This window comes from Xiphophorus maculatus, chromosome 14 (genome assembly GCF_002775205.1).
Source record: "Xiphophorus maculatus strain JP 163 A chromosome 14, X_maculatus-5.0-male, whole genome shotgun sequence".
NCBI classification, from domain to species: domain Eukaryota; kingdom Metazoa; phylum Chordata; class Actinopteri; order Cyprinodontiformes; family Poeciliidae; genus Xiphophorus; species Xiphophorus maculatus.
In genome coordinates, this window is record NC_036456.1 from 25,074,415 (window position 1) to 25,099,422 (window position 25,008).

Genomic DNA, 25,008 nt, shown 5'->3' on the forward strand with positions numbered 1-25,008 from the left:
TTACTAGAGAAAAATCTTTGGATATTTTACCCTCCTCTGGTAACACCTGCACCACATTATTGCCCCTGGAGCCCAACTTTGGAGCAACCTGATCGCCCACCACTCACTGATTCAGCGATTCCTCCTGGACTTTGTGTTTATGTTGATCATCCTGCGGCTCCCGGCTGATTTCCACTGACCAGCGATGATGAACACACCACCCACCGTCCTCCATCGCGTTATGCAAGTGGAGCTGATCCGTAGGTTGGGTTTAAGGTGCACTGGTGGTTTCTAATGCGCCTCATGGCACCAGAACACACCACTTCCTGTCAGAGGCGTCCATTTTTTATTTTCTGTCAGACCTGATTTTAGAAGCTGTTTTGAATGAAGTCAAACTCAAACAGGTTTGGTAAATTATGACACAGATGTTTTCCAGCTGAAACACAGAGATAGAGAGAGAGAGAGAGAGAGAGAGAGAGAGAGAGAGAGAGAGACTCTGCTGTAGCTCAGATCCTTCATTAGCATACCGCTGCCATAGGAACAAGAAACGAAGCTGGAGACGAGCGAGAGAGAAAAGAGAACAGGGAGAGGAGAGAATAAGGAAAACAGACAAGAGGAAGGAGGGATGAAGAGGAAAAGGGATGGAGGAGGGTGAAAAGCAGTGAGAAATGTATTAAATATTAAGGAAAGATGGAGTGGAGGAGGATGAGGATTTCTGATTACTGGTGGAGAGAAAAGAAGAGACGAGTTAAGAAGGAAAGAAACACCAAAGATGAAAGGAAAAGAAGAAAATCAGACTAAATATAGGTCAAGAAAAGAAAGGAGGAGGTGGAGGAGAAGAAATGGAAAGGAAGGACTTTGGAGATAGACAGAAAGAAAGAGAGAAAAATAGATTAAAAGAGAGACAGAAGAGAGGGAGAGAGAAAGAAAAAAGAATGAGATAAAAAGGGAGGGAGAGAGAAGAGATATAAAGAAGGAAAGAGAGAAAATGATGGAAGAAACACAAAGAGAAAGGAGACAGGAAAAATGAGAAAAAGAAAGGAAGAAAAAGGATAAAAAGGAGAGAGAGAGAAAAAGGCAAAAAAGAGAGAGGAAATAAAGAAAAAGAAGAAAGAGACATGAGAGGAAGAAAAAAGAAGAGAGGGAGAAATGGGAAAAAATAAAAAGTGAAAAAGAAAGGAAAGAGAGAAAACAAAACAAAGATAGAGGCAATGAGAGAAAGGAAGAAAAGGGAAAGAAAGGCAGATAAAACAGAAAAGGAAGAGAAATTAATAAAGGAACAGAGAAAAAAGAAGTAAACAAAGGAACAATAAGATTTTGAGGAGAGAGTGAAGAAAGCAAAGTGGGATGTGAAGGAGAAATGGTGAAAAGGCAGAAGAAGAGGATGAAGAAGAGGATTAGAGGAAGGGATGAGAGAGGAGGCGATGGAGGGATGAGGAGGAGGTGAAGCTGCAGCAGGCTCCTTGGTTTGACTTCTAACACATCTCCTGCTTCCTCCCGTTTATCCTCTTCCTCTGCTTCTATCGTGTCATCTGTATAATTAAATACATGCATTATCCAATTTTCTCGCTCACATTCTGGCAGCGCGCGTTACCCGGCGAGGTTCAACAAACCGCTTCTGTTCAGCGCTAAGGTCACAACCCCCATCGCTCCCCGAGTCTGAAAGACGAGGAAAAACTCAAACCCAGAGCAGAAACTCCACAACAAAGTTCTCATATTTAGAGGTTTTTATTAGAGACAACTCCTCCACAAAATTCTCCAAAGACGGACAATTGTTTTCATTTTTCTGCTTTTACATGTTAGACAGATGGAAGATCAACACTTTTACACTCAACGCCCAAAGAGTGAAAATATCCCAGGAAATTAACCCTCAATATCTTCATTGATTAAAGTTTTACCTGTGAAAACTCTTCTAATAGTAAATAAAAGAATCTAATCATTTAAATCTGCTTTTTTATATATAAACATCACTGCAAAAAAATCTTGCCAAGTATTTTTGGTTTAGTTTCTTGCACAACCATCTTAGTTGTGCAAGAAACAACTAAGATGTTAGTTGTTACTTGTTAGTTAGTTAGACAAAACTAACTAACAAGTAACTTTTCAGCAACATATAGAGGCTTGTTTTACTTAAATAATTCCTTAATATTGCTGATAAAGTTAGAGTACCACTGGAGCCGTTACCTAGCAACCCCAGCCAAGCCCAGCCCATCACCTAGCAACCCAGTTCCAGTTCCACTGGGACGTTTCACTTTTTCACATATAAGTTAAATAATTTGCCAAAGAACTACAGCTTTTAAATCAATATTAAGCAATTATTCACTTTAAACAAACTCCTATTTCTTGCTGAAAAGTTACATTATAAGTTTTGTTTTATTTCAAGTGTACAAAAAAATCTGCACTAAAATTAAGTATTTTTGAAGTGAATCACCTCGGTGAATTTTGCAGTGTTTGAAAGAAGCTGCACAAAACACAAAATCTTATCAAGTATTGTTGGTCTAATTTCTAGTGCAAATATCTTATTGTCCTTGAAATAAGACCAAACTAACTTATAAGGAAGTTTTCAGAAAAATATAAGAGCTTGTTTGACTAAATAATTTTTTAAAATTGATAAAAAAGTTCTACTTCCATTGGCAAAATATTTCACTTATAACAATATATTTTTCTCATGTGATAAGTCAAATAATATACCAATGGAACTCGGGAATATTAGGGAATTATTTACTGAAAACAAGTTCACTTGTCTTGCTGAAAAGTTACTTTATAAGTTATTTCTGAAGTACTGCAGAAAACACACAAAATCTTATTCTCTTTTGTCTAGTTCCTAATGCAAAGACCTTACTCAACTTAAAATAAGACAAAACTAAACCAGAAGTAACTTTTCAGCAAGATGTAGGAGCTTTTAAGTTAATAACCACTAAATAAACAGAAATTTGTTCCACTGGCAGAAATTTTGATTTGTAATATGAAAAAAATATTTTATAGTAAGTGATATAATCTTCCAGTGGAACTAATACTACTACTTATTAAGAAATCATTAACTTTAAACAATCTCCTATATTTTGAGATATTTAGTGGTTTTGCAGTGTATTTTATATTTTTATCATGTGAAGCACTTTGAATTTTGTTCCTGAAGTCAAGGGACTTGAGAGAGATTCATTTGACTCTCTGAAGTCAAAAGAAAGAGAGAAAAGAAAATGCCTTGTAAACATCTCCACGTCCATCTTTCCCTCTTGGCACAAAACAAAGTGCTGCGGCACTCAACGCCGTCCTGGTGAAACTGTAGTGATTCAGTCTAACACTAGCAGATGAGGACGTTCCAGATAAAATGTGCCAGGATCAACTGTTTATGAAACGGGCCCACTCCGATAAGAAATGTTCAAAAGAAAACAAGGACGTGTGGAAATGTACAGCCGTCGCCAAATGTTCCTCCGTCAAAACGTAGCCGAGGATCACGCATGATTGACAGCCGCAGGCGCTGACTCCATCATCTTTTGGCAGCCTGCCTCCTTTAGCTTTTAGCTAAATGTTTGCTTGATAACAGTTGTGTGTGTCCTTGTGTGAAGGCGGGATGTGCAGCACTGATGTTTATTCAGTCCATTTATTTAATAGGATGTTTGTTTGAGAGGAAAACACACTTTTTGCATTATCTTATCCACACACACACAGCTTAAAGTGATAGATAACCTTCTGTAGCTGCAGCCCTTTTAGAGTGAGACGCTAATTTATAGTGTTTGGATTTTTATCCCAGACCAAACTAATCACTCTAAAGCAGACATGGGACGGCAAAGACCAAAACAAGCAGGGAAGAAACTACAATGGAAACATAGGAGTGAAATGGAAACCTGACAGAAGCACTTGGCTGGTCTTTAGGGACATAAAGGGACATTTATTAATGTCCGGCAGGGACAAAAGGGTTTGGTTTAATGCCAGAACTGTCAATGGAGGAATTTAATGAGATGTAAATGAAAGCGACCACAACAACAGGGCGACTACAATTTTGTGACAGCAAAAAATAAAAAACAAAGTGTTGTACTCATCTAAATCTCAAGACGTTTTGGAGTACAGAAATAAAATCTGTAGTGTTGCATCACCGGAGCGTTGTCCAGCTCAGTTGAAATGTGTTCAAGTCCATAATGTTTAGGAAGCCGAGTCGATAAAACCATTTGACATAAAAAAATGTGTTTTTTCCAACCACTGGGAAAAGCTTATTTGAGGCGTCGGTTGTTTAAAACGGCATGAACATGACCAGTTGTTTGTACAAATCTACAACTCACTTTTATAAATTGTGGTGCGCTCATTGTATTAGAGCAACATTTAGCTTCACATTAGAGTAAAACCTACAGAAACTCCTATTAGTTTATTACTTAGCGATCCAGAACAAGAATCAAACATGGAGAACAAACCAACATTTAGCTTTATACTTTTTAGTTTATTACTTTAGTAAGTAATAAAGTTTCTATGTCTGGTTCCAGTTTGTAGCGCAGCCAAACTGCCAGCAGCTGCTAGCCACTCTTTGGTACGACGGTTTCCCGGGCTGGAGGAGACGACACTGGGCCGTCAAACTGGTGACCTGCTTCATCATCGGACTGCTGTTCCCAGTCTTCTCACTGGTAAGAGTGAAACTGAAACGCTAAGTATCACTCATAAATTTTATCTTCGTAATAAAAGCAAGGAGACAGAAGACAGAATAAGCTCCAAATCATCTGGGTCTAATGCCACATTTTCTTATGTAGTCATTGTTTTTTTTTAAACGTCTTTTTTCATATTAACTAAGATATTCATATTAACTACTTCAAAACAAGAAGCCGGTATTTTGACATTTTCTCATAATTTCTTATGCAGATTGTACGGGCACTCGGACATAAACATGCAGACATGCATAGGAGCAAACCAATCTGGTTTCAGTTGAGTTAATTTCGTTCTGGCTGTGATGTTGATAAGAGTAATTAATGTAGTTAAAGTGTTTAAATTCATGTAATCATCCTCCATGTGAATGCACATCAGTGTTTTGACAAATCATGTAAACATCCTCTGGTTCCTCAAGCTGCTTATTGTTTCAGTTTCCATTTAAACCCTCTCTAGCACGACCAGTCTGCAGCTACATGTAAACCAAATTCTGTCCAATCGATTTAATCCCTGTTGCTTAATTTATGCTTAATACAAACTACTTAACATGCATAATTTGCAAAACCTTGTAAGCTTGTAATTTCTTAAATGTTAGAGACACAAAATGGGATTTCAGCACTTATTAAAAAGGTTGATTGAGTTTTTCAACCAATTTCTCAACTCTCAATAACTTTTCTAATTGCTAAAAATGTTTGAAAATATATATTTTTCTGTTATGAGATGAAAAAAATGATATGAAGAGATATTTATTTATCTTATTAATAAAATGTTGCGATGTCATTTAATGTCTTTCTATAAAGGCTTTTTGCTGATTTCTGAATATTATAATGACTCCAGTTGAATATGAAGTAAATGTGAAAAATAAAAAATGTAAATGTTTTAGCCTCATAAAGGCTGTATGTATATATTTTTTTCTCATCTTAGCTGATTGCAGATGTTTATTTCTACATCTCTAACTTGACCTAGGTGTGTAAAGAAAATTAAAATGAAATTTGGTCATATTCATTCAGTGGGTAAAGGATCCAGAAATTTTACCTGTATACGAGTTCATATTCAAATTACTCATCTGAAAGTAAAAGGTTAAAATAAAACTAAAAGTCAAAGTTAAAAAAAAAAAGTTACTCAAGCACATGTAATTGAGTAAATGTAACTACTTACCACCAAACTGTTCATATCGATGGTGTGAGGGATCCCTGCACTGCAAACACACAAAATCTTACCAAGTATTTTTGGTTTAGTTTGTAGTGCAAATATCATAGTGATCATAAAATGAGACAAACTAACTTAACTCTTCAGCCAGATATAGATATTCTATATTTTCATCAATATTTTTTCATATTGATGAAAAAAATACTCGTTTTTTTGGCGGATTATTTCACATATTATAGGGGGAAAATGGCTTGTTATAAGTGAAATAATCTGCCAGTGGAACTAGAGCTTGGTTGCTAGGTGACCGCCTGGGCTTGGCTGGGGTTGCTAAGTAACAGCACCAGTGGAATTTCATCAAGAAATGATTGACTTAAAACAAGCGTTTTGGAGTGTAACTTTGGGACTCCAATAGCCTTCTGAGCTCCCCTCACTATCCTCTGCAGGGCTCGGGGGTTTTTTTTTGGGGAGGAGGGGGTTGTTTTTTTTTGTTTGCCATGTTCTTCGCCATCCAACCAGCTTGTGTTTCTTTCCCGCCTCCTCAGATCTACCTGTTGGCCCCAAAGAGCGCTCTGGGGCGCTTCATCAAGAAACCCTTCATCAAGTTCATCTGCCACACCGCGTCCTACCTGACCTTCCTCTTCCTCCTGCTGCTGGCGTCGCAGCACATCGCCCGCACCAACCTGCACATGCAGGGACCCCCACCCACCATTGTGGAGTGGATGATCCTTCCCTGGGTGCTGGGTGAGTTCAGAATATTAATATTGCTCCGGAGTTAATTCAGAACAAACGATTTGTCCCTGTGGTACATTTTATTTCTAATATGTTCGAGCTACAAAAGGGCAAAGTCTTAAATACACACTCATTATCTTTTATACTTCTCAACTCTCAGACTTTCTTCTAAGTTTTTAAGGTTGTCTTGGTCAACATTTCTTTAAATTTTTCACTGATGTCTGACATTTTTCACAGCAGCCATGTTTAGTCCACTTTAACTGAACTCTATTTGTGTAGAAAGTCCCGCTTGTTTGTGGAAGTGTGAATGTGTAATCAAACTCTGTAGTCAAAAATGTTTTGTTGATCATTTGCTGCATGTCTGGTTATCAATAATTAAACTATAATTTTCTTAATAAAAACTCTGTTTGTCACTTGTCAGGAATTGTGTTTGTGTGACACAATAAGTGAACTCTGGCCTGTTTAAAAACCTAGATCTTGATTCAGTTGAAGTGAATTCTGATGCGGTCCAAAGGCTTATGTGAATGCCAAGCAGAGTGGAAAAAGAAGCAGAAACAGTGCAAAGCATTCTGGGTGAATACAACCAAAACAAACGTTCGTTTGTAGCACTAGCTGGAGAAATTGCTCGTTGTCTTTTACCAAAGACAAAACAGAAATCCTACAACTGCTAAAATCTGATGGCGCTCTATTTTTGTTTACATTTTGTGAAGCAGGAAGTTGCACATAAGTCTTCTTCAGAGGTTTTTATGTTGTTTCCTTCAGTGATCCGTAGTGCAGGGCCTCCACAGACGAGGAGGGGAACAGGTTGCTCAAAGTGTTTGATTCCAGCTGAAAATGTAGCAAATGTTGCAATTGTCTTCCCAATCAAACCAAATCTACTGGACTATCAGGCCTGAAATCGCCCCAAAAGTCACTCAGACATAACAAGGTTCTGAAAATGAAGGTATGACTTTATGTTGCTTCGACATAGAAAATAAAACCTAGAGACTAACCAATTTGAAACATGAATATTTTTTTGAACAGACATCTCGAACAAAACGTAGCAAAAAAGTAAGAGAAAACATGTTAATCTGCTCTAAAGATGGTTGTTAAGGTTGTTGAAATGAGCTAGTTTGGCCTGACTTTCAAAGTCTTTTTTTAGTTTTATGGGAACTATGGACAGAAAAGGCGGAGTTTTAAATATAGGGTTATAGGTTCTTTGCATTAACTGTCTGTCATGTAAACATAATTCCTTTAAATGTCTTCAGTTGCATCTTGCAATAATGGAGATAACCCAGTTTGACAGATACGTTTGATTAAGAAAACTGTAATTTAATTATTAGAAACTGGATATGCAGCAGATGATCAGCTGAATTATTTTTGTCGTGCTTTTTAAAGACTTTCTGACTCTTGTTCTTTTTGTCCTCAACTTGTTAATGTTTCACAATTTTGTTTAAAACCTCGTTTTTAGTCGAGTGTAAGGACTCAAATGAAAGAAAAAAAAACTTTGAAAGACCTTAAAAAAACTGGAGAACCTTTTCTAAAAACTTTGTCTTTAATACTCAAACCAAAACAATTATCAGCATCATTTTTGTTTGTACATAGAAGAACGTAGCCACAAATTGTTAAATCCTTATATTCAACTGTAATCAAATCCAAATCCTAACAAATCCAAATTTTGTCAAACCTAAATCTTATCAGATCTAAATCTTGTCAAAGCAGGTATCAACAGTCTTTATATTTTATTGGTCAGTAAGAACATTTTGTTGGGACCCAACAAAAGAGTGGATAATAATGTAATCAAACAAAAAAGAAGCGTATAGTTCTTCCTTAATTTAATCTGACAACACCTTAAAATAAACTAACAAAATAAATAATACGACAGCACTTAAATAAATGTTTCAAAGTCTTTGTAATAAAAATAGATCTTACAGATAAATTTGAACAATTCACACCCAAACAAACAGCCAAACTGTCTTCCCTCCATAAAACAAATGAATCAAAAACATCCTAGGTTACTTTTTGTGGCTGATTGCTAATCATTCAGAGATAGATATCTGTGGGCTTAAGTGCTCCGGATGTGTGTGGTCGGAGCGCGTGGGGGAGGTGGTGAGTGGGTGCGAGTGGGTAGGTGTGAAAAATGAATGATTACATCTTCGTCTTCTTTCTCTCAAAGCGCTGACACCAATCATTTCCAAATCCTGATTGTAATCATTCTGAAAAATATAAAACCATCTGCTACTCTGCGTCACTTCATGCAATTCCTTCTACTTTAGAAACTGACTAAAAGGGAAATATGTTCAGTTATTGAGAAACTCATAAAAAATAAAAGCTGATGTTCCATCTGTAGTTTGTTTGATAGATGAATTCATAAAACACCATAAAATGAGTTTGATATGGCAGCAAACATTATAATTTGTGGGGGGAAATGGCAAAATCACTTTAAAATATGAAAATGTTGCATTTTAATTTATTGTTTGCACTTGAAGAAAGCATAACAATCATAAAATCAACTACTACCATTTTTACACCATTAGGCCTGAGAAGACTTTGTCACATTTAAAATTTTTTCTATAAATCCAAGTTTATTCAAAGTTCCAGATACATTCTTGCTAAAGTATCCATGATTGTTTCCATCATTGCAGCCAACAGTGAATAAAACTAAATTAGTTTGACATTTTTGTATTGATGTTGCAGTAATTGAAAATATAGGACTTGACTAATTATTCTGGATATTTTCTAACCAAAGATATTTCCTTTGATTTATATGCATACTTTACCAGTACGCGATAACAAGGAAAAGTGCTAGCTCTATTGGCAGATAAATTAACTTATAACAAAGCAAAAATATCTTTCTATTAGTGAAATAATCTGCCTATGAAACTAGTACTTTTTTCAACCATATTAAGAATTTATTTACTTAGAACAAAACTATATTTTGCAGAAAAGTTACATATAAGTTAGTTTGCCTTATTTCAAGTGTGCTCAGATATTTGCACTAGAAGCTAGACCAAAAATACTTGGTAAGATTTTGTGTTTTTGCAGTGCAACCTCTTGGTTTGGCATAACAGCAGCTGCTGAAATATTTAGATTTGCACGTCAAGCCAGCCTGAAAATTCGGGACACTGAAAAGCCACTGAGCTGATGTGTCACAGAACCAAACTCACCGGAGAGATTGATATCAGACTTAAGGGTTAAACCAAGCTAACCAAGGTCATTTCTCTTATCATAGCCTTAAAATCTTGTTTATTCCAGCAAGGAAATGTCTTCTGAATAATTTAGAATAAAGCTTGACTTGATGTAAAGTCAGTCATACAGAACAAAAATGCTAGCTCCCTGCTTAATGACCTGTGTCTGCTGAAAGAGGAACACATTGATGTATGAACAACCAGCGATGTTGGGATGTGTCTGCTTGTGTGTTTCAGGTTTTATCTGGGCAGAGATCAAGGAGATGTGGGATGGGGGATTCACAGAGTACATCCATGACTGGTGGAACCTAATGGACTTTGCCATGAACTCCCTCTACCTGGCCACCATTTCTCTGAAGATAGTGGCTTACGTCAAGGTAAAGACATCTGGCACCGTGATAGACGAGAAAATCACGAGGCTATTAATGTTTGAAGATCTGGCAGTGCAATAAAACTGAGCGATTGTGGCAATACTGTGTAATCAGGCAGTGATGGAACAACAGGCAGCTGGCAAATATAAATGTTTGCAATTGGTTTGTTTGCTCAGTAAAGGGGAGATGAAATATTTCTCCATAACCCGAACAATAGAACCGTGTTTATCTGTTGGTAAAGCAAATTATAAGACAACAATGACATGAGACGTGAGAAAATAACACTGATAGCTCGCAGACTCACTTTAAGTTGTAAAAACTATTGCATACAAAGTAAGTAGGACACTCATAATTGGTTATAAAAACTGTGTACAGGTTTTCAAGTATAAATTATAAGATAAGATTTATTTGTCATTGCCATCAACAGATTACAACGAGATTGAGATTTGCTCGACTCGAGAATTATGCTAAATAAATAGTTTTTAAATAGCACCCAATAAAAACACAGCAATTTGGACACTGTTCATTTGACAAAATAAAGATAATATAACAAATTTTCTTGTATAAAGCTGACAAGAAGTAAAAAATCACAGTTACCTGTTAGCTTGACTCCTTTAATCTCAAAAACTATCAGATTTTGAGATTAACTTATTTTAGGAGATTAAGATAATTATAAACTTACTCCATCTTCCTGTCACTGAGTAGCTATCAAAATACTCATAAAGAGCCAAGCTTCCATCTGTTAGCAGTTAGCTTGATTTAAAGTAGCTTTTCATCTGTAAGTGTTAGCTGTTAGCTTGATTTCTACGATTATTTAATCTTTTATGTTGACTAGTTAGCTGTAAATCTGACTGTTAGTAGCTGTCAACTTGGCAATACGTAGCTACTAGCTGTAACCAAGCTAATAGTAGCTGACTGTTATGGTTTGGTTCTGTTAGCTTGACCATAATTTGCTGTTACAGGTTGATAGTAGCTAGCTGTTACCTTGAGTCATTTAGATGTAACCTAGTTGATAATAGCTAAGAGTTAGCTGTTGGCTTGACCATAAAGTTAGCTGAATAGTAAGTAGCTGTTACCGTGACTCCTTAGTTGTACCCACACTAGTAAAAACTGACTATTAGCTGCTGTCTTCGTTCAGTTAGCTTGACCATAGTTACCTGTTAGCTTGACTCCTTTAGCTGTAACCAAGTTAGTAATAGATGTTAACTTGATCCTGTTGGCTTGACCATAATTATCTGTTACAGCTTGATGGTAAGTAGCTATTAGCTTGACTCCTTTAGCTGTAACCAAGTTAGTAATAGCTTGGTTGCAGCTAACAAGACCATTTTGTTGGCTTGGCTCTGTTAGCTTGACCATAACTAGCTGTTAGCTTGATAAGATATTGAGACCTTTATAATTTCTTCATTTGTTTACCAAAGTATTTGTTTGTATGCCAAGCTACTCCTAAAGAAAGCAACAACCCTACATTTTAAAGTCTAAACATGGATTAAGTAAGTAACAATCCTGAGTGCAACCGAATACCTCTCCTTTATGTAGCTGTTTGTTAGACTCTGAGTTAGCTTTAGGAGATTCTCCAAATATTTCCTGAGATCACTCAGACTGGAGTGTACTGCAGGTAAGGTGCTGACTATTCATAAATATTTCTGACAGCCCCACTTGAAAGAGCTGAACAGCTTCTTTAATCAAGAGAAAATGATGTAATTAAAAAACACACACAGACATTCACACAAACACCAGACGGCTGGGCCATCTGCAACAGCTGTGAGTCACTGATGGTGGCGGGTGGCCCACCTACATAGGTCTGCATTATAATTGCATGCATACAGATATATTTAAAACACACATACCTCCTTTGACATGTGCACAAAGGAGCAGCAGCTGGAAACTTTTTTTTCCATTTGTATTTTTAATTCTTCTTTAAAATATTCAGCAGCACTAAAAATCACCCGGAGATGTTGAGAGATTTTGCTCCGTCATCCGACTTGATGCAGCCGAGAAAAGGTGCAGTTATTTAATGACAGTGCATCTGTGTTCGTTCTTTCTGTTTCCGGTTGTGCACCCATGTGTGTTTTAAAAGGACGGGGAGCATTAATGGAGGAAGAGGTAACGAGATTCCAGTTCTGTGGAGGGTTCATAGCTGAATTTAGAATTAGGAGGGAAGCAAAGCATGAGAAAATGCGGTGAGGCGAGGAGGAAAACGGCGGGAACGGAAAAGGAAGGAAAAAAGACAGTTTTTAATGTTTTACAGACAAATCTTCACCAATTTAAGCTTGTTTTATAGATAAAAGTAAGGATCTTCCAGTTAATACAATAGCTGAACATTTTAAAAAGTATCATAGTATAAATGTATGGTTGATGTCACGTCTGTCATTTTACACATGAGTATCCAAGAGTCTAAAAAGCCTGACAAACAGATGACCCATCCATATTTTGAAACTGTTAGGACTGGTCGCGTTGTTCGACCTGTCAGTAGGTTTATGACGCTGCAGGCACAGACTAACAAGTTGAAGACATGGGCAAAGTCTTTATTTAGTGTTAGCACATCCTCCCGGTGAATGTAGAATTTGTTATATTTGACCTACATCTCTGATTAGTATTATTGTAAGTTGGTTAGTATGAGTTTGAATTGAATATTAAAAGTGTATTCTGAGTTCTTCATTGAACAGCTTTACAGCTTGACAGAACGCAACTTTGTTTTTAGGGTGTTATTCATTCAAAGTGTTAGTTATGACATGTGATGGGACTCATCTGGCATTTCAGAAATATTAATTTATATGTTTCCCTATGTCATTGTGTTTTGTAATTTTGACAAATTCAGGCGAGGAGAGTGTAACAGGGTTTTATTTTAACAACATTATAGATCCAAATTTGTTTATTTATTCTTTGAATTTACTTTGTTTAGTCATGAAGTTGTTTCCAGACATTTATTGGTGTTTTAAGTTTTGTTAGTCTGCTCTTGGCAGTTGGTGGTTACTATAGCAACCAGTAACTGACAGCTCCACCCCACCCCCCTCCCTTTTCTGTTGCCGTCGGTAACTGTGGGGCAGAAACGGCTGGACTGATTTTGTTAGACTGAATACAGTGAACCTGAATGTGTCTGTCGTGAAGTCGAACTGACTGCTTTTATTCCTTTTTCCTCCCACTCCCCTCTTCTCTTCCTTCTCTCCTTCCAGTACAACTCCTCTCGTCCAAGGGAGGAGTGGGAAATGTGGCACCCGACGCTGATCGCCGAGGCTCTGTTCGCCATCGCCAACATCTTCAGCTCGCTCAGACTCATCTCCCTCTTCACAGCCAACTCCCACCTCGGCCCTCTGCAGATCTCTCTGGGGCGGATGCTGCTGGACATCCTCAAGTTTCTCTTCATTTACTGTCTGGTGAGGCATCATCAAGACTGCGCACATGGAACGAAAGCTCATTAGGTGTTGCTTGTTTTAATGACTTCCTGCTAATTGTTGCTAACTTTCCTATGTCCATTCATATATCTCAGCTGTCGCTCTCACACCAGTTTAGCTGACGTAATAGGCTTCCAGTGTATCCTGTTAATATTCAAACAACAGAAGAAAATTATGTTTCCTGGATAATCAATCAATTGGTTTTATTTGTATAGCACATTTCAGCAACAAGGCAGTTCAAAATCATAAAAACCAGAGGTGGGGAAAGTACCTAAAAATTGTACTCGAGATAAAAAATACTTGGTAAAACATCTACTCAAGTAACTGATCAAATTATCAACCGTTTCATATTTAAAAATTACATAATCAGTTGGACCAATATGTAAAGTTAAGTGGAAATTTTGGTATTTTAAGGATCGTAATGACAATAATTCATATAAGTAGCAAAAAATAACAAAATCAGGCAAAATAAACTTTTTCCAAACCAGTTTCTTTCAATAAAAAACTTGAACTTTAACAAACACAGCAGATGTGTGTCTGGTGAATTTTTGGTTAAACTATGTTTGTTTTTCACACAGTGCGTAGAAAATCCAGAAATTTTACTCAAGTAATAGTAGAAATACTCTTCTGGAAGGTTGATACAACAACAGCAGATCTTTAATGTATTGTGGTGCTAAACCATTCAGTGATTTATAAACTAACAACAGTATTTTAAAGTCTATTCTCTGAGCTGCAGGGAGCCAGTGGAGGGACTTTAGAACTGGTGTGATGTGTTCTAACTTCCTGGTTTTAGTCAGAACTCCAGTAGCAGCGATCTGGATCTTATAGATTTTTTTAGGCAGACCTGTGAAGTAATCAATTAGAAATAAAAGCATTGATGAGTTTCTCTAGATCTCGCTGAGACATTAGTCCTCTAATTCTGGAAATGTTCTTCAGGTGGTAGACGGCCGAGTTTGTAACTTTATGGCTTTGAAGGTTCAGATCAGAGTTCATCATTACACCCAGATTTTATCTCTTTTGATTTGTGCATCCTGAATCCTTGAATTTCCAGCTAGCAGATGCGATTAGTATTTATTAATTCCTTCTCAAGGGAGCTCCTGACCTAAAACTCAGTTCACATGTGGACTGCTTCGCCTCCCTGTGGGCCCCAAAACAATCATAGTGAACCTGAGGCTTCAAGTCTACGTCACTCCAGCTTGCTTTTGTTCTGTTTGAGATCAAAACAGGCTTAAAAAGTGCCTGGTGGGATGCACAGTGCAAAAACACAAAATCTTACCAAGTATTTTTAGTCCAGCTTGAAATAAGACAAAATTAACTTAAAGTAACTTTTCAGCAAAATAGAGGCTTGTTTTAAGTAAATAAGTCCTTATATGGATGGAGAAGCACCAGTTTTGTTCACTTATTACATGGGGAAAATATCTTGTTATAGGTGAAATAATCTGCCAGTAGAAGTAGAACTTTGTTGCTAGGTGACGGGCTGGCTTGACTGGGGTTGCTAGGTTACGGCGCCAGTGGAACTAGTACTTTTTATTCAATATTAAGGAATTGTTGACTTAAAACAAGCCTCTATATCTTGCTGAAAAGTTACTTGTAAGTTGATTTTAGCTGAAGAAAACAGATTAAATGTGTGTTTTTGTGTATCTTCATGCGTAGGTTCTGTTAGCGTTTGCTAATGGACTCAACCAGCTGTATTTCTACTACGAGACCAAGGCTTCAGAAGAACCAAACAACTGCAAGGGGATCCGCTGTGAAAGGCAGAATAACGCCTTCTCCACGTGAGTACAAGCTTGAAAATATACTGCAAAAGTTACAGCATGCTCTGGTAGTGTCTGTTTTTATTATTCATTATTTAGATAGTGGAAGTTTTGGTTTATTGGGGGTGTAAAATATACTTTTGTTGTTTTTTTAATCAGCATTTTTTAAATGTGACTGGTAATTTATTTAAAGCTACAGCTTAAGGGGGATATATTATTAAAAATTCACATTTTTTAACTTCCATTTGAGTTTCTACTGCTTTTGAAATAAGTTCATGTTTTCTGGTGTGTGGAAATATTCACCAAACTACTTCAGCCAGGTTTAATAAACTAATTAAAAGCAGATTTGGGTGCAACAAAGTCAGTTTTTGAGTAAAAGTCATTGAATAATTATGAACCTGGTTTAAAGACAAATAATTAGTGTTGTTGCTAATAATTTCAATTGTAAGAAGATTTTCCTTTATGATAATTTTATCCTAATTAATATAGAAAATCTCCATCTGCACCAAATAACTGAGATTGGGGGTCAAATTTGAGCTTGGGGGTCATGGACCAAACACAATCAGTCCATGGGCCGCAAATGGCCCCCAGGCCACATTTTGGGCACCTCTGGTTTATCAAATTAATAAAATAAACAATTTGTGTCTGGAAAAGACATATTTTTAGAAGTTTTTTTAACTTTAAAAAGGTTTTTTAAAAAAAACAATTTTATTTTTGTTTTTTATGTGGAAATGACTGTTAATTTTATAAATTGGTAATCAGCTGATTATTTCCTGATTACCTTCTCTGTTTGAAATCAAAAGTTCATGGTTGTATTGATTCTGAATATTGTTCTCAGTTTCCTGAGGTGGAAAGAGAGTAGTAGTAACTATACTTTAATATATTTTTACTTAAGCAAAAGAACAAAGTATTTGGTTAAAAAAAAAGCTACTAGAGTATTGAGTCACTGTTTGATCATACAATTAAACAGTGATTGATTTTTTTACTTTCAATTTTTTTACTTTATAAAAATTGTGTAATCAGACAAATAGAAATATTTATATATGTTTCAGGTGTTTTGAAGAATGAAATAGAAAATAAGTAAATAAATAAATAAATCAAGAAAGTTTTGGACAACTTTTCGTGACACTGTCAGACAACAACAGTTTCTTTAGTCAGAGGCATCTTCAGTGTCGCTGTAATACTGACCACTACAGGAGATCCTACCTGTTCGCAATATTAAATGACATTTCAGTCAATAAAGTAATTTTGAATTGAATAGAAATATCTAACGTCATAATAGGATTGTAAATTAGGGCAGAAGAGGATATATTTTTAAAAGAAAAAATGTATTTTTCTTTTTACTATATAAAACTTTTGAAACCAATACGTAAAAGTATTTAATTTTAGGACAGAACTTGACCTTGAAATGGATCAACTGTCTCAGCACATAGGAAATAACAGAACTATAAAGCGTAAAGCGCATTTGTTTGTCATTCAGTAAAGTAATCCCAGCTTTATTTCAAAGTAATATAATATTACTCAAGAAGAAGAAAATGTGGTTTATAAAAGTTACTTAAGTTAAGGTAACTTGTTGCTGCCCCATCTGAGGGTTTTAACTGGGAATCAGTAACATTTTTAGTGAAATATTTCCATTCTTTGGCCTTAATGCTCCTGGTGATAATCAGGCGCCCTCTAGTGGACAATTGCAGATAATTCAATTGACTTTCACTCAAACTCATTGAATGTCTCGTTTTACCAGAAAATGATGTGGAAATCATTGTAGTATTTTAGTGCTGTACCTGAGAAATAAATCTTCAAACCGTGTGAAGGTTTAGCAGAGTGAGATGGTGGTATAGCAGCGCTGCAACCCGGACAGGAAGCCGCGACGCTGAGTGTTGCTGCTGAGGGAGGGAACAGCAGAGTCAGTGGGATGAATTTAGATGAGGAAAGGGGTTTGTTTTGGATAATAGTGTTATTGATCTGTTATCGACTCCATTACAGTAAAAGATGCGGTACAATAGCTGTGAGGTGAGCAGGAGCTAAAACAACAGATCACACCCTCAGCCTTACGTTGTACAGTTTCTGCTCCATTAACGACAAAAAGAAAAGATCATTTCTAAAAAATGTGTCATCACCACATTATTTACTTCTGCACAAGAGAAATGTGGCATTTGTTCTGCTGAACCTAAAGCCTTAATGCTTTCAGAGAAACATATCAGATTAAACTTTGCTCCACTCTGAAATATGTTTCTCTAAAGGGTAGGAAAGGCCAGATAAAACTTGCATTATTTGCGCATCTGTTTTAATCCTCAAAAGGAAAATGTTCCCTTCAGACTTGAGCAATAAATCGCATTTCTGGTCAATGATGCTACTTTTCCACATTCAATTGTATTTAAGGAGAGAAAAGTGTGAGCAGCTCTATTTGTCACACACAGTTAGTGTTTCCAACCATTTCTGGTTGGTTGGACATAAGTTTTCTCATGAAAGATACCTAAGTTTTGTATAAAAGTCAAGTTAATTTGTGTGTTATGTTTAATCAAAAAGGGCAGCTCTAAGTGCTTTTCATCATAAAGACATGGTAAAATAACCAGCCATGAAACAAGCAATAAACATTACATTTTGTCAAATACTTTCATAAAAACGGCAAGCAAACATACATCATATTGTATGACAAAATAAAACTGTTTTAAAAAGTGTGTTCGATGCTAATTTGAAATTTGAGGAAACAGTCAACAGAAATGTTTTTCAGGTGTAATACCAAATACATTGCCTGCTGTCAAACCTTATAACCTACTTTATGTTTATGTGTGGGAGACATCAGATCGATGCATATCATGTTTTTCTTTAAGCATTTAAAAATAATTATGTTCAGATCCACATTCTGACTGATACCTTGACAGAGTGACTGCACATCCTCAAAAAGTGGTATATTCATGTATCTAAAATTAAGGCCTTAAAAAGTCTTAAATTCGTTTTAATTCGTTAGTGGAAGGCTATTTTAAATTTTGTCTTTATAAGACTATTTAATATTGCATATTGTATTTATTTTTACTTGTGATACTTTTCTGTCGCATTCAGACAGAAAAGTACTTTCTGTGACTCGCTAACTAGCTGCTAATATACTCTTGCTAGCTAGCTAGCTTTTTGGGTCTCGTGTAAATCCATTGCCAGTTGGATGGACGAAGTTTGTATGTTTCTGTAGCAATACAGGTCTTAAATTTTATTCAGAGAGGTCTTAAAAAGTCTTAAATTTGAGTTGCTGAAAGCACCGATAGAAGAAGTGATCTTGTTGCTCCTCTCATGGTGTAACTCCGGTACATCAGCTCTGATTGGCTGCTGCAGGACCAGAAGCTGTGGGACAGAAATCAGCGTCACACTGAAGCCAAATGAGCATGCAGCGCGCCGAGGAGACAGCTGAGATGACGCATTATGCAAACGGAGTGATTGCAGTCCCGCAGGCAACGCGGTCTGCATCATTATTCATGAGTTTACAATGCAAGGATTATTTCCTCTTCTCTTTCGGTCTGTGTGTGTGTGCGCGCGTCTTTCACTCTCTAATTCACACACTTATCATGATTTTGGAGGTTTTTTCACAGGATCACTTCCTGTTTCTGCTCAGGTGTCTCATCTCCCTCCTCCTCCTCTCACTCATCTGTACTTCACACACTTATCACCACTAATGTGTTAGATTGCTTCACACAAGCAGCATTCATACGTGTGTGTCTCTCTCGTCTTTCCCTTCACACAAGTCCTGTAAAATCTCTCATTTTCTTTCACGCTCTGCGGTCCCTCGTCTATTTACTTTTACACAAAGCTCTCTTTCTTTCTCTGGGGTTTGCAGACTCTGCTTGGTCAAACCAAATGAAACATCTCAGTTGTAAACATTGAAATAATTAGTTCAACAATTTGTTTTACTGACGATCAAAATGCAATTTAACCTAAGAAATATTGAGGTGTGTTATTCTGCACAACGTTGTTTTATAGTCACTCAGTAAAGCGACAGTTTTAATTTAAATTTCAGTATATTTTGGACAGAATCAACAGCTCTAAATCTGAAGTTAAATAAAAATTTATTCAGAAACACTTGGATCTGGTGATGTTTACTTATCCGTTTCTTGTTTTACATAAAGTTTGTCCTTTTTTATTGGATTTTTAAAGAAATTGTCATGGATCTCATGTAATTTTTCCTGGTCCATCATTCATGACTGCATTATTTTTTTTTGGATGGAGTCCAAAGCATTTGACTTTACTTTTGCCCCTGACTTTGCAGAACCTGTGGCTGAGGCTACTGCTAACTACCTGCTAATATAGCTAGCTAGCTATGTTATCTATATTATATTATAGATGGGTTGTTGTTGTTTTTTTTTGCCACTTCGCTGGACGAAGTTTGTACATTTCTGTAGTGATACAGGTCTTACATCCCATTCATAATTGTCTTAAAAGATCTTAAATTTGAGTTCAACACTTCTAAAAAAATTAAATAATTGGTTAGAGGTTCCTAAATATAAACCTGATGGTTGAATAATCTAAGTAACATTAAAAGCAATAAATGTCTTTGTTGTTGAGCTCATATGTCTATTTAGTCAGTATTTAGTATCACAAAGCTCCAGTTTTTAGTCCTCAGTCTGCTGGAAAACACACAGAAATGTTCTTGTTCCTACAAAAGATGAGCTCCGTACTGTGGAGTGCATTAACTCCACGAGGTCGGTTTGCCGAGTGTAAACACACGGGCCCGCTTTGTTTTCTGACACAGAAAAGGCGAATGCAGCACACACACTGCGTCTCTTCTCGGTTCACCTCCCACATAAACTGCAGAAGTATAACAGTGAAATGACTGAGTGGCTGCGAGGATCAGCTGGAGCAGTTTATGACTCGGCTTAGTGGAGTGAGAGATGAGAGGAGAACACAGGAGAGGAAGAGGAGCCAGCTGGATGGGAGAAGAGGAAGAGGGGAGGAGGAACATGGAGGAAGGGGCTTTTTGGGAAAAAAAATAGTCACTAGGATGATTGTTTAAAGCTCCAAATGCTTGTCTTTTTGGTAACACTTTATCCAACCAGATCATAAACATGATGTACAACCTGATACCAACATGAAGGAGTCTTCAGAAATCTTTGACTGTTGTCATGAAGTGTCATTCGGTAAATAAAGACACCTTTAAGTGCAAAGGTGATACTTTTAATAGATTTTAAAGGAAAGTTTTAATAGAACTTTGCACTTTGCCATTATTTACCAAATAAGGCAAAGTTGACACTTTTAATGCAACTTTACATTAAAAGTGTCATTATTTACCAAATGACACTGTATGTCAATGGTTGCAAACATTTACGAAGACTCCTCCATATTTATAACAGTGTCTTATGCACAGAACTTCAAGTAAAGTGTTACCTTATTTTTTAATTCAGCCGTTTTCTAGCATAAATGGGTGGAGATCATTAAAATCTTTTGGGACTTTAAGTATTGAGTTTTTGCTCAGATGAAACTAAGGCTACGTTCCATGTGACCCAAATCTGATTTGTTTTATTTTATTTATTTTATTATTATGATGATTTTTGCCCATATCCAACTTTTCACAGAAGAGTAAATGGTTCCATTCTAATCTTTTCTCCCCCGCCAAAAAATTTGATTTGTCCGTATGTGGTTCTAAATCAGATTATTTTTGAAAGTGCCTCCAGTCAGTCTGGTCATATTGCGTTTAATCCGACTTTTATGTCGGATTAAACACCAATTCTGCACCAGAAGAAGCCAGAACGGATGCAAACATTAGCTAAAAGAATCATAATCATGAAATTCCTTTCCACTGATGTGTATCACATCACAATCCCACCACAAATTGGCAGTTGCTGTTAGTTGTGCTTTCTTTTTCTTAGCTTCCTTTGTCTTGTTGTGATTTTGTGACAAATTGCGAGTCTGTTGAGCTCACCATACGATCTAGTTCTCAGTCCAACACTCCAAACAGCGGCTGTGGATGATTTAATGGAGAAGCAATGTTGTGAAGATGTGCTGAATGATGAGTGTCAGAAAGAGTAGGAGCTTCTTAAAGAGACAGAGGCCCAATTTCAAAGTTGTTTTTGATATATATATTAGTTACTTGATTGTGCTATAATGTGATACTATGTGCCAAGAAAATACATAATACCACCTCTTTAAAAAAAAGTCTGATAAAAAAGAGTCATTTGATTTTGCCTGAAGTATAGATATATCTTAATATTTACCAGTTTGATCTGGTGTAAAAGAAACAATGAATGTGGTAAAAAGGACCTTATGCTCGCTGTTAAGTATGATGAAAGATTGCTTCTCTTCCAAAAATACTTGGAACCTTGTTGAGAGTGTTTGACATTTGAAATATAATGATAAATCTACTTACTTCTGTTAGAAAGCATACATTAGTCCAAATATATCCCCAAATTAACACAGAAATTGTTGACATTATAAAAATCGACATTATTCCAAACCTAGATCATATGGAAAACTTGTAGGATGAGCTGAAAAGAAGAAAACAAAACACCTGAATCATAATCAGACTCAGGCAGTCAAAATGACTGCCTGAATTTGACTGACAGTCAATTTGACTGCCTGAATCAGGCGGTCACTATCTGCTGTGAAATGTCTATGAATGGCACCCATGAAGTGAAAACTGAGGAATAATTGAAATAATGAAACTTAAAATGATGAAGCTTCATCCCTTTCTCTTTTTGTCCTCCCATGTTTCCCAATTCATAACCGACGCTCGGTTATCACGCTCGGCTGCTTCGTTCGTCGTTGATTTAATTCCCTTCTTTTCACCCTCCGTTTCTCTCCTCTCTTACACAACACACCGAGCCTCTCACCTTACTGACTTACAAATTTCACCTCCACACACCATCACTCAAATGATGTTCTGTGAGGGGAAAAAACAGCCTGTTCACCGACTGATCAAATGTTCCTGCAACGCAACAATCCTGCCGTACACCACAATGAGAATAAACGCTGCATCCCTGAATATTTTATGCAGTATAAATATAGAAACCCCCCGTCGGTGTCGTTCTCTTGATGTAGCGTCGAGCACCGCCAATTGTTGCTTCATCAAAAATTTAGCAACCGCAGTTGTAACAGTGACGGCCGCACAAAGAGACACGCGAAGGCAAGCAGAGGACAGAGAGAAGCGAGGAAAGATAAAGGATGGAGAAAGAAATCAAGGAGGGAAAAATGACAACAACTCAGAAAGCAGGAGGAAAATATGGAGCTGCCTCTCAGAGTCGAGATCAGGACATTTTCTACTTTTGTATCTCAATAAAGCGACTTCCGAAATTCTTTCTTGAGCTGCATAGTTTAAAAGGGCGGGAAGTTTTAGGTGAGGATGTTCAGATTGTTTGGGTGTCCAAACTTTTTATCAAAATTATCAAATCAAGAAAATAACAATACAGCTGAATTTTTTATTTATTATTTGGTTTATTTATTATTTGTAGGAAAAGGAACGCTCATTTTTGGGAAAAACTCCAACCTATCTGGTCAGTAAAATAATCTGGACAACATTTGTAGTTTATACAATGTGCTGTGTCTCCAGAAATATGCTACAGTACAGAAATAAACAGGACTATTCTGCATTTTTGAATTTTTTGCCTTAAGAAATGGAATAAAATATGGGAAAAGCCTTGTTTTCAAGCTCTTTTTCTCATAATTTCTAAAGATGACAGTTTAAAATTTAAAATTTCTCAGAAGTCCTTTTCAGATAGAGATGGTGTCACAGTTTTGAATGTCATGTCTTGACTATTTATTATTGTTTACTTTAATAAAAACCCTGTGAAAGCTCAAGAGTTATGGACATTTGATTAACGAAAGTGTTATTTATTATTCATCCTCTAACTTTTTCTGCAGATCTTTATGTTAATGTCACATTAATTGTCCTCTTTTTGTTCCCTTTCAGGTTATTTGAGACTCTCCAGTCGCTCTTCTGGTCCATATTTGGGCTGCTCAACCTTTACGTCACCAACGTGAAAGCTCGGCACGAGTTCACCGAGTTCGTCGGGGCGACGATGTTCGGGACGTATAACGTCATCTCTCTGGTGGTTCTGCTGAACATGCTCATCGCCATGATGAACAACTCCTACCAACTCATCGCTGTGAGTTACAACCTGGAACGATTACAGCTCCACTAGTCAGGAAAATTATTAAATAGAGGTCACAATGTCGACAAATGGACAATTTTTAATAATTATTTCTAAATGGTTTATTGTATTTTTCAGTTGGAGGCAAAAACACAAAATCACTATAATAAAGCTAACAGCTATCCATAGCCAAGTTATGTGTTGACTGACTGATAGTCATAGTTATCAAATATTCTTGTCTAGTTTTTAGTGTAAACATCTTGGAGTAAGACAAAACTAATTTACAAGTTAATTTTCAGCAAGATATATAAGTCCATAATTCCTTGGTATAGATTAATAAGTACTAGTTTCATGGCATTTTCTACATGTTTTAAGTTAAATAATATGCTGAAATGTAAAGTGTAATTTTCCAAGATATTTGCACCAAAACTAGACAGATATACATGATAAGATTTTATGGGTTTTTTTGTAAAATATTAGATTGGTTCTGGGATCTTACCTGGGCTCCTTTACCGCTGTTGACATTTTTGATTTTGAGGCAGCTTAGTTGTGATTGTTTTCATTAAATAAGAAACTTAATAATTAATATCACATGGTTTCACACAATAAGTCACTAAAAAACATGCTCCACCATCATTTTCCTACCACTTCCTGTTGCCTTCTTCTTCTTCGTTTCCGGCAGTAGTAACGTGGTTGTTAATTATGTGATGATGCGGGAAAAAAGTGTTTCCATTGTAGTTTTGTCAAATAAACCAATTTGATATGGGCAAGAAAACCACCTCACTTTTATCAACATTTAGTTGTTTTTTTTTAATTGCTGTGTTTCCATCAAACAAATTTATTTTTGAAATGTCAAATTGCACAACTGGTCAACAGAAACGCAGCTCCTGTCACTGTTTTAACCTGAAGAAACGTACAGATCTTCCAGATTGAAGAGGTTTCTTCTGGTTTTGCAGGACCACGCCGACATTGAGTGGAAGTTTGCCCGCACCAAGCTGTGGATGAGCTACTTTGATGAGGGCGGCACGCTGCCCCCTCCCTTCAACATCATCCCCAGCCCAAAGTCCTTCTGGTACCTCCTGATGTGGCTCCACAACAAGCTGTGCAGGACAGGCCAGCCGCCCGGAGAGGCCTCGCACAAATGCGAAAACCTTCGAGAGTTCACTGTGAGTTACAGAGAATTACAGATTATTGTCACAGTGCTTCATATCACTCCATATCAATAATTATTGATTTGGTTGTTTTTTTTGTTTCAAATATCTGAAATCCTGCCAAATTAGTGACGCGACATTTTCTGTTTTATCCAGGTTGTCGTTTTTTTAATTTTACGCAGTTATGAGGCAAAACCTTAAACTGCTGTTTTGCCAGTTACTCCGCAGGTTGTTGCTAGGTAACAAAAGAATGAGTGAGTTGCTAGGTAACCAAAGAGGGAGTGAGTCAGTTGATTCCACCAAGCTAGCTTAGTTGGCCGTGAGAGATTGAGAGGCTAAAACATTTCCTCTGCCTCTGAGCAGTTCTGGATCGGAGTTCAGCTGAATTACTTAATTTTCTTTCGGACATATTATTGATACTATTGATATTGATCACATGTTTATCACAATATATATTTTGCTATTGATTTATTGTCCAACACAAGATAATAGTTACTTGTTTTGCTTCTTTGAGTTACTGTCATTTACTCATTTTATCTCTTTTTATCTCCCACATTTTTGTGCTATTTCTTAATTATAAGTTTATTGCCAATTTTCCACAAAAATGGTTGGACATTGGGTTTA

The 25,008-nt window shown here is 36.6% G+C and overlaps 1 protein-coding gene across 1 annotated transcript in view; it reads left to right on the forward strand.

Moving 5' to 3' along the window:
* LOC102218899 (short transient receptor potential channel 5-like) overlaps window positions 1-25,008 on the forward strand; it is a 121,903-nt gene that overhangs the window by 84,014 nt on the left and 12,881 nt on the right. The window contains exons 9-15 of the mRNA XM_005809411.2: window positions 4,452-4,589; window positions 6,297-6,495; window positions 9,888-10,027; window positions 13,195-13,395; window positions 15,067-15,188; window positions 23,053-23,248; window positions 24,190-24,399. Coding sequence (XP_005809468.1) covers window positions 4,452-4,589; window positions 6,297-6,495; window positions 9,888-10,027; window positions 13,195-13,395; window positions 15,067-15,188; window positions 23,053-23,248; window positions 24,190-24,399 — 1,206 coding nt within the window. The remainder of the gene's footprint in view (window positions 1-4,451; window positions 4,590-6,296; window positions 6,496-9,887; window positions 10,028-13,194; window positions 13,396-15,066; window positions 15,189-23,052; window positions 23,249-24,189; window positions 24,400-25,008) is intronic.